At 38.0% G+C, this 14,078-nt stretch overlaps 1 protein-coding gene and 1 long non-coding RNA gene across 2 annotated transcripts in view; one reads left to right on the top strand and one right to left on the bottom strand.

Moving 5' to 3' along the window:
• Positions 1-653: 653 nt before the first annotated feature.
• On the bottom strand, positions 654-3,879 carry LOC142499320 (uncharacterized). Its single transcript, XR_012802650.1, has 4 exons — positions 3,622-3,879; positions 3,430-3,542; positions 3,240-3,340; positions 654-1,658 (listed from the first exon to the last, which is right to left on the bottom strand). It is a non-coding gene; the product is annotated as an uncharacterized LOC142499320 (long non-coding RNA).
• Positions 3,880-3,962: 83 nt separating this feature from the next.
• The window catches only part of DKK2 (dickkopf Wnt signaling pathway inhibitor 2), a 156,556-nt gene continuing 146,440 nt past the window's right edge, over positions 3,963-14,078 (top strand). The window contains exon 1 of the mRNA XM_075608480.1: positions 3,963-4,867. Within this exon, the coding sequence (XP_075464595.1) occupies positions 4,649-4,867 (219 nt within the window). The 5' untranslated portion in view covers positions 3,963-4,648. The remainder of the gene's footprint in view (positions 4,868-14,078) is intronic.

Raw genomic sequence — 14,078 nt, forward strand, 5'->3', positions numbered from 1 at the left:
CGGAGCTAAGCTCCGTGGCACACTAGAAGAGCGCTGGTGCCAGAGCGGAGGTCTGAGATAAGACAGGTAAGGAGGGAACACGTCGCAAAGGACGTGTTCCCCGATTGCTTACATATGGATGTTTAAGGAATTTGATAAGAAAGACTAAGAGAAAACAAGAAAGGTTGGGGAAAGTAAGACTGGAATATGATATAAGGGGAGACAATAGGAACCTACTGTAGGGGAGTGAAAAAGAGTTACTGTGATCTAGTTGGGAAAAGGGGGAAGCAGGATTGAAGTCTACTGCCAAAGTTAAGACATCCAGGAATGGTGATGGAAGTTCCAGAGTGCAAGCTACTGTAAGAAGAAATGTTGAGCAATCTTCTTAGGCCTCGTTCAGGGTGCAGGCTTCGGAGGGAGGGCGTGCTGATGTGCTTGCGGCCGTCCGACACAATGTATTCAAATTGCATTGTGGTTGTCAGGGTAGCAGCTGCCCTGTCTCCGAAGTACGGAGTCGACGCTGGCTACAGTTTCAATAAACAACCCAAGTCGTTTTTTGAAGCTGCAGCAGCGTCACTAGGACCTCGGCAGCCAATGAAATCATTCTTGAGAATGATTTCAAGACAGCAGCTTCGATCCCTAAGCTGCTGTCTGTAGCCCCGCCCCCTCAACTCTTGAAAAAGTCTGCTGGGGAGGATGTACACACATCGCCCAGCGGACTGACGCGCGCACACGCGAACGCGCGCCCTGCAACTCCTGCCTCTGGCACCCTGAACGAGGCCTTAGGGGTGTGGGGTGGAGGGAGCTACTACTAGAACCTAGTAGAAGGGAAGTAAATGTTCACTTCCCAGTATTTCCTCCTATTGGAACTGGGCAGCTCTTGAACTCAGATCTCTACTTGTAAAATGGTGACTTGCTTTCTGTAACCTGACCTGGATTAACAAAAAGCTTTAACCACAAAGTTATTCTGCAGCATATAATGAAATACCATATTTCTGAACTACATAGTGATTGATTTTCCTGTCCTCATTTAGTCATATAACTTCCTCGTTATTTCACTGAAGCCCTGTCCAGATTTGTGACGTTCCACTGCTCTAAATACATTTTCCTCAATCCTCCTATTCAGGCAAGGAAGACAAATAATGGGAAAGAATAATAGGAGATCCTCCACCCAATTCCAATCCTGCTCTGATTTGGTTCATCAAACACAGGAAAGTGTAATTTTCAATAAATGCATATAGTTATAAGGTAGCATGTACATAAAAATATGTAGCATGTCTAGTTCAAACATTTTTAATTAATGACAAATATATCTGAAAATGTTCAGTGAATAATATGAATGATCTGAATCAGCAGCACTTCCTCTTTGATTTGAATTTATTCACCCTGATTAAAAAAAAAATCAAGTCTAAAGAGATATCCAGATGTGGGTATGACACAAAATACAATGTATCCAATCAAAAGCCTAATATTAAGTCTGTTGCATGTACCCTAAAATGTGAATGAGTACATTTTATATGATCAAACTGCGTAGCCAATTTTTTTTGGGTGTGTTCGGATTTTCTCACCATTATGATTCATGTGTCTAGAAAATCTTTTCTTTCCATCTGGCATCCGGTTCGCATTGTTGACTTGTTCTAAAATTCATTTGTGCGAGTATGCAGGGGGTACATGTTTTCCTACAAAAGAAGTAACATTACCATATAAAAACTTTTGCTACAGATTTTTGAGTCCAAGCCTTTGATTACTGGCATTTCTGAAACTGAACATAATTGGATCCTACAGTACATTGAGAAATGTGACTGGTTTTTTTTCCGCCACTGTAAACAACTCGAGTAAACCTTTGTGGAAGTTTATTAAACAGTGCTACATCGTTGTATAGAAAAAGCTCACTTTTATTCTGCTGCAATACTGGAAGCATTATGCTCAGTGCTATCAGATGTGAGGCTTTTTCGCATATGTTTCTTGTTCCCATGAGTTAGATTAATAAAGGATGGTAAACCTAAACAATTATCACAAACAACTTTCCATACATGATTTTAGCCCTGCTTGCTCTTAAATGACAGGGATAGTACATGTTTGTGGACATACAATGTTTGATATTTCACCTGAAAGTATGGTAAACTAACTTTATAGTGAAGAGTATTTACATATACATCCAACCTCTAACTTATCTATGTGTAAAATTGGCACTGCACCATATAAAACATTGATTTGGCCTTCTCCTTCATCCATTGTTCACTAATGAACAGAAATAACCAATACTTTCTTGCCAACACTAAGGGTCATTCTATCAGTGGTTGGAGACAGTTAGATGGCATTAGTGGTGGATAGAGTGACCCCGGCAATCATAATACAGAGAGAGTCCCATTGACGTTCTTTATGTCTCCCTTATCTAAGTAGGAGAGGCATTAGTCAGTTGAATACTGACAACATTAACCCGGCATTCATTTCTATTGCAACATATTAACATTTTCATGCTAGATCGTAAGTGATAATGCAACTTTATGGAGAAGATTTTTAAAGATGTATAGTCTTAAATAATTGCATATTGAACGTACTCATTTAAAAAAAAAATTGAAAGCAATAATGTTAATACAGTTACAAATGTTAATACTCTACACTGGTCAATTTGGTTGTGTTGTGTGTTTACCTACAAGTACAGTACAACCATTTTGTGGAAAAAATATATCAGTGTCAGTTATAATCAATTTCACCTGTCTTAAAAATCGACTTTAAACTACACAAGCATATAATAATGGATGTTAAGATAGAAAATTGTTTAAAAAAAACAAACAAAAAAAAAACCTGTATGGATAAAAACCACAGGTATTCAGTATAGAAACCTAAAATAGAAATACAATTCTTGAAAGCAGGATATTGCTCAGTGAAACCTTGGTTGTAGCCAGTTAGTTCACATAGTTGAATGAATAATGTTTATATTGTAAGTTTTATTTAATTACACCCTGCTGTGGAATTTGAGGGTGCCTGCATGCTAGAAAATATGAGAAAGAATCTATTCCTACCGCTACAGCACCAGCCTCACGGTGCTGTGTAACGTAGCTTGTGCACTGCTGAAACATGTTCACATTATACAAGTACACTAGCATCAGCACGGGGAAGGACAGCAACTTTTGCTAATCAAAAAATGCAGCAAAGGAAGCAGCTATGATTTGAAATGTATCACTTGCTCATGTAAAACAGACTTCCATTACTTCCGAGGAATTCACAAATCAGAAAGCAATTAAATGCATGCATACCTGTACCCAATTACCATTCTATGGGGAGCTGTGATCCTGTCCATATGTTTATTGGAATCTGCACTTTGATTGCCATATGAGAAGGTATATCCACCATAACACTATAAGACATAATGGTTGTATTAGAAAGAAAACACATCATCGTTATATAAGCTCCTATATAAGACCATCCTGCATGCACTTTGCTTGCCTGTGAAGTCTGTCTTCGTTGCAGTTGAAATGTAGCACAAAAAGTGATTTCCTGTTGAACAGCTGCACAGTGAGAGCTGAGCAGTGAGCACCCAACGACTGCAATTACTTGTGCTGAAGGAAAGAAAGAACAATGATATATGTTTGGATGTTATGCATCCCTGCTAATATCATGCAGATTAAGTATACATACCAGGCAAGGATGGAGAGGGGAGCTTCTTAACACAGGGAATTGGTGAGGGAGCTAGCCGCAGGTACTGTACTGTATGCAGTTGTGCTAAGCCATTCACGTCTCCCTTGCCCTCTGGTAGGGATGTAAGGATGCAGTAGCTCTCTTTAAGACAATCATTTTGAAAAGCATATCATTTAGTTGTAATAATGCCTGAATCCATTGGCTGACAACATGCTGCTTAGGAGGGTATCTGTCCCTTCCTCACTTCCAGCAACTGCAAGAAGTGGTTAGGGGATCAGTTTCATTCTTTGTCACTCCTGAATGTGGGCGGAGGAAAGAAACCCATTGTGGAAACCTATAAAAAGAAAGGAGCTGAGATCATAAAAGACCAAAGAGAAAAGGGAAGCCAGTAAGAGAAAGAAACACATGGAGTGTATGCATGTGCATTACAAAGTGTGCTCCAAACTGCGTGTAAACTACATCAGCTACAGGCTCACTACATCCCTGCTTCCCCTCTGCTGGGCAGGCAGCCTCCCTCACTGAATGGAGCCTGTTGCTTGTCTGGCGCAGGAACATCTTTCTCCAAGTCACACTGACCTGGACTCACTTTTTTAGCACAAACTGGATGCTGGGGGATAAAACGGCAAATTGCTTGGATTGACTTTTCCCCCCCCATTTTCATTGATAGAAAATCTCTGCATATAATCTGAAGGGGGTAAAAAAATAAATAAACGGCAACTGTCCTTGAGATTAGGTCTAAAAAGTATTTTAGTTGGAAAGCTGATTTAAATGTGGAAGGCTGAGATGCTCCCGGACATTTAAGGCTTTTTGTTTCCTTTAATTTAAACGCTTCCATCAATATATTCAGATGTATTCTGATTTATAACCATGTGCATTGGGTCCTGTAACTACTCAACTTTACTGGGGTTTAACTAGAGCAGTTTGCACAGTTTCCCAAGTGTCCTCGTTGTTTGTTACTTTGGACCGTTTTAGTTTGGGGGAAGAGTTGCCTTTGATTCTTCTCCTTGGCTTGTCCTGAGTGGGAGTGATGAACATGGTTTTGCTGGTGTGGAATGGAGAGTGCTGCTGCTGCCTGCTACCTCTGCTGGCGGCGGCGGTGTTGATGGTGGAGAGCTCCCAGCTTGACAACTCCAAGGCCAACTCTATCAAATCCATCCTGGTCGGGCAGACGCCAACTATAGCGACCAACAGGTCTGCAAGCATCCTGCACGGAGTCTCCCACAAGAAAGGGAAAAGTCTCGGGCAGGTAGGGGAAGTGTAACTGTTATATATATATATCTTTTCAGAAAACATGCAATGGTGGTTTGGCTGCACGTCTTACCCATCCTTTAACTATGGACATGCTGTAGTCTATACAAAGGATGGTTATACACAGTATAACTATGTTGAGCCATCCAAATGTGCATCCCAGAGAAAGGGGCTTGAAGTAGCTCAAATCTATGGGTATTTGCCATGCCTGTAATATTGATTTAATATGATGCCTGCTGGTGTTGGTTTCTGATCCATAGCAGTGTAACAGGAGACGAGTCCTCTTTACATTGTGGCTTTCTCTGTGGTTGTGTAGAAAAGTTTGGGAACACGGCAGACATACAGTGAGAGCCACAATAATGTTTCTGATTCACCATGCTCTAAAGTGCTGTAGATGGCTGTTTATCCACTTGTGTATTGCGATACTTAGCGCTGTTCCGTATTGCAGCACATACAGTAGGTTCTATTTGGTGGTCGAAGACCCAACCAAATAATTACCATTGAGCTGCTGTTTGTGTAAAAGTTTTTCCTTCAGCAAAGGGTATCCAAAATGTGACCCTAATTCTGCCAGGCATAGGTACAGTATTTTAAACACAGGTATAACATTTATAAAGCTTTAGAGCAATGGAAAGGAAATCACTGCAAAGTTTTCTCAGATTTAGTAGTACTGAGCAGAAAAGGTAATACTTTAACTGGTTGCTGTGTAAAATATGCTAACATGATGACATGTCCGTCCATACATTTAGCAGAATATTACAATTTACATATATATATTTTGATAAATAGGGCAGTATTTTAACATCTGTTAACCTTAGCAACACTCAGCATCCCCACACATGCAGAGATTTGGTAAATGGTATCGTTTTCAGGCATTTCGTTTTCTCACACCTTTTGAGAAAAAATAATTAATAACCATGAATATGACTACTGATTATTTAGCAATATAACATTCCTGCCTGTAACCTTTTTTTTTAATTTTTTTTTATAATCTCTGGCTTGTACATGTAGGTCATTGTTCTGGAAGGACTATCGAGTTTTTTTGTTGAGTGAGAGAAACGTGTTACTAATTGTACTAGGGTGAACTGTAATTATTAAAAAAATAAACAAATTCATCTTTAACAAACAAAAAAAAAAACCCACACCTTTCATTGCACCTGGCAATGAAGGGGTTAATTTTGAAGTGTGATTATGAAATCGAAGCGCAAGTTTAGCAGTGTTGATATAATCAACACAGACCTTTTGTCATTGACACCTGCAGTGTATATAAAGATAATTTACTGCAGAACACAACTACATGGCCAGTTCCAGTGTGAGAAGACTACATTGTATTAAGCTTCCTCGAATACACTTTTGTGGTTTCAAGGGGCACTTCTGTGGTCTTCAAAACTAATTTCTTGAATTCTATCTGAATTCCCTGAAGGGCACTATACTGTATGTTACAATTGCAGAACAGTGTGACATGGAAAGCAGTATGAGCAGGAGACCAACTATCATGTTTGCTCTGGCTGAGAATGTGGCAGCAAGTAATTAGTACTAATATCTTCAGTAATGGGGTCTCCGTGGGCCCTATCAGCCATCATGGGGTTTATATGCTGCTAGGTAGTTTAACCCTGCCACCTGATTTCAATCTAATTTTTACACGGAGACAGACAGTTGCCTCTAAACTCTTGGAAGCACACTTCACTGCATGCCAGTAAACTAAATAAGGGCTAACCATCTATAATTTCTGAAAATCAATCAGTGGTTCTGATAAATCCAAAGCAAATATATATCTATATATCCATATCTATATATCTATAGCCATATCTATATATCTATATATATACACATTATATATATATATATATATATATATATATATATATATATATATATATATATACACATATAATATATATATATTATATATATATATTGGCAACTGCGAGTTGTACTACACAACCTTTATATTTGGTGGGTTATGTCCGTACATATGCGCTTAAATACCACACATTAAAGCTGGAAAACTCTTTAAAAAGTCCCATCTGGCAAACAGGTATTGAATGGCCTAATAGGGCAAAAAACAGATTGCTGTTTAACCCCTTCAGTATCGTATAGGCCACTGATGTACTTCCAGCGCTGAACATTTGAAGAAGAAAACATAGTCAAAAAGAGCTGCTAGTGTGTAGAAAAATAGTTGTCAAAAATAGGAAGTAAAGTTAGATGAAAGGAAGTTTACTTATACACTACTGAGAGTATTGATTAAAGTTCCCATGGTACAGCAGCCACTATAAAAAATTAAATGCATCTATCTTTTTTCTTTGCAGCTATTTATTTTGAATAGCACATTTCAGTTATGAACTGCAGCACAATTGCACTTAACTGGTGTAATTGCATAAAATGTTTTTAAAAACCTTGTGTTTTGGCTTTGCGTTTAGTTCCTATGCTAGATTTGTAAGAAATTGAATCAACTTTTACCTCTGTGCTGTCTGGCTGGGACATTGGTTTCAATCACTATATTAAAGGGGCATGGCACTTTATATCCAAGTCTTCATTAAATGTGCTCAAAAGAGATTCAGTTGCAATGTTCGGAATTTTGTCCATCAGCAAGATGTGCAGATAGGACATTCATACCCTCAGATAGCCAGAATTCTAGACAGATATTTCCAGCACCCCATCCTACCACACACAACATCTGGCTCCTGTTAGATGGGTCAAAGTCGTTTTTCCAGAATGAGCTAACTTGTAATGCACGTCAGAAGATGAGTGACTAATACAATCTGTCAATGAAAAAGCAACATCATAATTTTAACTGAAGTAGCCGCAGTGAATAGGTTACCTGACATGGCATGTGAAGATAGACATTTGTTATTTTCTTAAATATATCAACAGTAATTACATGCATGTGTCTTCTGCAAACTCAGAAGCAGAAGAAGACATACACATAAAGTAGATCACAAATGCGCTGCGAGTCTTCCTTTCCTTGTCGGATGCACATTACTGAGACATATGGGTGTAGTCAATTTGACCAGCGCATCATTAAATGCTAATTTGTTACTGTTACTGTTTCCACCACCAACTTCAGGTCAAATATAGTTTTTCTGGGGCTAGACTTCCTTTCTAATCACTGATCCTGGTAAAACATTAAAATAGGCAGGAGGAAGAAAACTGCTTCAAACACAAAGCTATAAACGTATCCCAAGCTTCAAACGCAACGCAGTTTTAGAGATGCGCAAAGATTTTGTAGGAGTTGGCAAACCATGCACAATGGGCCCTTATTTTTAGCAAAAAACCGTCAAGCTAGGTCAAAGCACCGTCAAAATTCGCCAAGCATTTAAACGAATGATGCTTACCAATTCAGCGTCGAACATTTTCACTATGTTTTGACTCGAGTCGTGACTTTTTTAGCTAAAAAAAACCCTAAATAAAAATGCTTGGTCAATCACTTGCGAATTGTGACTGACCCGCAGTGCACTGGCAAAATAGCAAAACGATGGTAGAAATGTGTGTTCATCGGGAATTGATTTTTGGTTAAAATTGGAAAACGTTTGTGAATGCATTGTGGAACGTTTCGCTCAGCTCTCTGCAGTTTGTTGTTGCTTCTAGAATCATAAGGGCTTAAGTAGTGACAGCGCATCGATATTTATTTATTATTCTGAATGCGTGTTCGACCAATGTCTGATATACTTACAATTAGAAAACGCGGCTCTATTGGACATATAACTTACAGATGTAGCAGGACATATTGTGTCCGACACCGGGACAAGCTGCGTGACCATAACCGCGGCGGCCCTTGTGCCGGAGGATTATTGCTGTTGGGGGTCTGCTCCAGAAGCATGGACCCCCGCAGTGAACTCGCGGCAACATTACCTTCCTAGCGGTGGCATTTTTTGCTTTTTTTCAGCCGGAAATAAATGATTCTTTAGGTGATTACTTTAAGTCTTGATTTTATTTGTAGACAGAAAAACAGTTTTAAAAATAGTAAAACTCAACTTAATGCAAAAATGTTTCACAGATGGAGAGTTAAAGAAATAAACATCCTACTGTAGGTTAATCATGCTTCTGTAGTCTGTTAAATGCGGTATTCCAATATATTTATCTTAAACCTGCACCTCCGCCCTGCTCAACTTTAAAATACCCATTTTCTGCTTTTATAGACTTCTAAGAGGAATATGATTTCTTCAGGTTCCTTCCCTTTCTATGCCACGGTATTCATTGCATTGCTTAGGAGTGGTGGCAATGAGAAATACTGTATGTCATTAAATGCATTTATTTTCTAATGAGAATTGCATCTTTTTACCATTGCAATCTTTACAATGTTACCATATTTTTACATTAATTCGTGTAGTTTCCCTCAATTTCCTTTAAATATGTCGCCTGTCTTGATTTTACGCCACTTCAATGTTAATAGCAGTTATACAAAGTGTTAAAAAAAGCTGAGCCTGCGGTAGACACAGTTTGTGACAGCGTACAGGTTATGGTATACTGACCCAATTATGAGCCTAGATTCGCTGAAGATTGTAAACTGGCGATTAATATTAAATGTTATGAAAAAAAAAAAAGATTTCTGCTTAGGCACTGTATGAGAATGAGCGAATAAAAGTCAAATAAATATCAGGACACAAAATAAGATCAAAAGGTATATTAAATCCAATACGACATTGGAACAGGATCATAGTCAAAGACTCAAATGATCACAACACTTTACATACAACGTGTATACAAAAGTGACAGAATAAATAACTCTGAAGATACAATAAAGAAGTAAATACCTTACCATAAATTGAGATGAATAGTGGGCAGACACCCTGGTGAGTTAAACTCGACATTTCGGGCTAAAAAATACATCTAGATGCTCTGAGAGTCTAACTCACCAGGGTGTCAGCCCACTATTCTTCTCAATTTATGGTACGGTATTTACTTCTTTATTGTAGTTATTTATTCTGTCACTTTTATATACACGTTGTATGTAAAGTGTTGTGATCATTTGAGTCTTTGACTATGATCCTGTTCCAATGTCGTGTTGGATTTAATATACCTTTTGATCTTATTTGGTGTCCTTGTATTTATGTGACTTTTCTTTGCTCATTCTCTTCGATTGAACCACTTTTATACCTGATAGACTTTCAATGTCTAGCAAGTGAATGCCTTCAGGCACCAAAGGGGTTAACATACTACATAACACCCTTACACTACACTACCTGTCACCATGGCATACCGCACAGGCTAGTAATGCATCGCTTGGCAACATCTTACTAACTGCTATGGCAAATAAGGGGTTAATCTGCATATCCCTCACCCTGGGGGCCCAACTACCCAACACGGGGTAACTATTCTATCACCCACCCCACCAATTTGAACCCCCTTGTCTATATAAATTAATTACAATCCTACTAGCCAATGCTGGTTAATTGCGCTGTAGGCTATTAAAAATAAACATTACATATATAACATCTGAAAATGAAATATACATTGAGTGGTCATTTACACCTTTAGTTTCAGATAAAGGCGAGCCTAGGCAGCCTAATTGGAATAGATGAGTGATTAAATAAAACCACTTACCCCACATCCATTATGAGCTCCTCAGTGGCCGTCAGAGTAAAAGACTACCTGTAAATTATTACATGATGTTAATCCAAAAGACCATTACCCAACCAAAATTAATTGTGTTGGGTTTTTGTTTCTTTTTTGTGTGTGGCATCAGACCTTTGGATTAAGATTATGGAGAATTTCCAGAAGGTCTTTGACCATGAAGGCCACGGAGACGCTCAACATGGATGAGGTCATGGGTTTTAATGTATCATTACCCCTTTGGCTCTCCTTGTGAGGGCATTGCAGGGGTTAATTACCACTTAATGTATACTGTTTTGTTTAATTTTTACATGTTAAATATGTAATGTTTATTTTTTATTAGAATAGCCTATAGCTTCCATTATCCATCTTTGGCTAATAGGGCTGTACATCATTCATGCTGTATACAGTAGATGCTAGGCTGTAAAGTGTGTTGGAATAGGTTAGTATGGGTGAGTGACAGTGGTAGCTGCCCTGGGATTAGTGGTTAAGCCCCCAAGGTGGAGGGATGGGGGGATTTACCCCTTGTTTGCAAAAGCGGATAGTAAGACATTGCCAAGCAATGCCTTACTAGTTTCTTTGGTATGCAAGGAGGGTAGTTAGTGTTAGGAATATATTAAGCCCTTAGTAGACCTTACAGGCCAACTAACCATGCACTGACCATGACTAGCTGGCCACTTGGGCAACTAATGGGTTAATATATTAAAATGCTGGTAAATATTTATTTATTGTATTTTTATCATCTATTTCTGATTTGTTTCGGTTACTTTGCCTATGTATGTAGTGGCCATTATACACAGTCAAGATAGGCCCAATGCCAGACTGGAGTAGGTGATAAAAAAAAAGTGCAATATTTTTTTTAAGGTAGCCCGATATTGCGGATATCAGATACTATTGAATGATATGTGAATAATTATGTTGTCGTTAATTCGTTATTTGCATACCGCGTGTTAAAAATATTATTGATATACATGTATGGGGTAAAAAGCCACTCATCTCTGCTTTACCGCTGGTGATGTGACTTTAGTTAATAGGTGGATACATACAATTGGCGTTATACACTGATAATGACTTTCTTTCATCTCTCTAACTTTAGTGATTTTGGCCCACTGTTGTTCCACTCCAAAAAAAAAGCTATTTAATTTCTCCTACATTTTAATTGGTGCATTTATGTGGCAATGTCACAGCAGTCAAACACGATTCACGTAGGTTTTCACATCTCCTATTCAGAGATGAAGAGAATAACATCCAGTCTGCAAAAAAAAAAGTGAACCCAAAGTCAAATAACAAGCTGTTTTTTTTCTTCATTGCAGCTGCTGACTTAATTATTGGGAGGGGAAGAAATAGTATATTAATTGTGTTGCTGCTTCAAATGTCATTGCAGTTGAGGCAAAGTCCCATGAGAGACTAGTCTCCAGCAAACAGCGCACTGTCATTCTCCTTGATATAAATATATCAGTGAGAACCAAATGGGGAAGTGACATTTAAAACTATCAGGATCAGGTATTTTCCTTCAGGGCTTACAGAAAAAAGAAACCCTTGGAAAAAAGGAAATCTCAGAGGTGTTCAGGTCTAAAACATGATTTTGCCAATGATGAAAGGGCAAAGGGATGGATTTCGCAGAGGCAGACATTATTAGCACCTTGAATACATTCTTATCCTGAGGAGTGTAGACACTAAAACGCATGAAACAAATGTCTCAATAGGAGACCTTGATTGGCATCCAGCAGGCGCTATGAAGCACACTACATGAACAGTCTGGGTTAGTTCATTTCAGCGAATAGAATACAATAAAACAAAGAAAGGAATATACGTGAAAAATGGTTCCAAGCTTTTCTATACATCTCGTTGTAAAAAACATAAGATTTTTTTTCAAGTTAAAACACGTTTTGTTCCTATATCAGTTTTTTTTTTAAATCTAAAGACATTATTTTTCACATTAATAATGGACAGCACAATACTGTGAGCTGTGATGTTGGCCATGCTATCATAACATTCTGCAGTGCATTGTGCTATGGAACCATTAAACCATTAAAGGGCTTATTCTATATCCGCCGAAGATCAGCCCGTTTTTGGTCTGCATTCCCCGTTGACTTCAATGGGGAATTTCATCTGAAACCGGGCCGATCAGTCGCTTCAGCGGATATAGACCTACGTCTGGAATGTATTTTGATACAGTATGCTGCCATTGCCACAATTCACAAGCCGTTTGCACCCTTTGTGTTCATGTCATGTCCATGCACTAGACTCATACTGCACGCATTAGGACGAACGAGGAAATTACATAGTATTGGTCATTGCAGGACAATCATATAGGAGTAGATCTGGAGAAAAAATGTCAAGTAATGCATGTGACCTTTTATCTGTATATATAGTCAAGCACATTTCAGAACTTTGAAATCATTGAACAACCCCCATTTTATTAGGATTGTAAAACAGTATCTGATATCCAGTGTTCTCCTTGTGCGGCCATGAAATGTGATTCTATCAACTAGATTATAGCATACAATGTCTTACCCTACATAGTTTAATCCTTTTGGGATAGCTTCAATAGTCCGTCCCCGGCATTTGTAATGGAACATTTTCAACAGACGGACAAGGAATTAGGTAGGAATGACATATACGACTTTGTGTGTAGCATTTTCTAACCTGTTTTCAAGATAGACTTTAATGATGCTGATAAAAGTATTTGAATGGACGTTAAATTGGCAGAATATGGGTTACAGGCTCTATGTAATAGGGTAATCATGCAACTGACGTACACCTCTATTGAGATATGTTCTTTCTAAACAACTGTATGAGCCTGTTATTGTTGACACACAGATTTTAGGGGAACTATGAACACCTGTTTGACGTGTGCAGCTGAACTTATCTTAGATTTATGATCCCCTCAATTGCTCATAAGATCATAAAAACAAAATTGTGTAACAATTACACATCTGTTAGGAAGCGAAAGGAGGGGACATAACATGAGGGATTTTAGATATAAACCATGGTCAAAATTGATAAATTGCTATAGAGACTGGCTGACGGGAGCATTTCAGAGTGGTAGATAAAGACAATCGGTAAATTCCATCTTATGTCAGTTTGTTCCGCAGGCCCCATTGAAAAAGCAACTTTGTGCTGCTGCTAGAAGACCCCAAATGAAATAACCACATGTTATAGTAATAATAATAGCAACAATAACTGGAAAAATTAGGGGGTTATGTGTTAAAAAGAAATAAAAAAAAATTGGCTGTAAAACTGGTGGAAAGTGGTACATAAATGTACACCAAATGAATCAAAGAAAAAGAAATCCATTCAATGCCATAGATGTTTTCTCTTTGATAAATCTGTTTTAAGTTCAGGAAACTATGATACATAACCTAAGTATGAAGAAAACACTGACTCTTGTTTTTGTTTTGAGCTAGGTCAGCAATGACCTGCATGCAAATGTTTTAAGATAAATGTTAGGGCAAAACCGTTATAAACTGACATCTATTTGGCCTTTGAGCATAAAAATGTAAGTAAAATATTAACAGACATTTTTTAAAAGGCTTAGTCAACAATATATATATATATATATATATATATATATTTTCTAATCATTGATCATAATTATAATGTTTAATACTATATGTGAAGTTTAATGTGGTTGCTAGATTCATTTATTGAAAAGA

This window comes from Ascaphus truei, chromosome 1, assembly GCF_040206685.1.
Source record: "Ascaphus truei isolate aAscTru1 chromosome 1, aAscTru1.hap1, whole genome shotgun sequence".
Taxonomy (NCBI): Eukaryota; Metazoa; Chordata; class Amphibia; order Anura; family Ascaphidae; genus Ascaphus; species Ascaphus truei.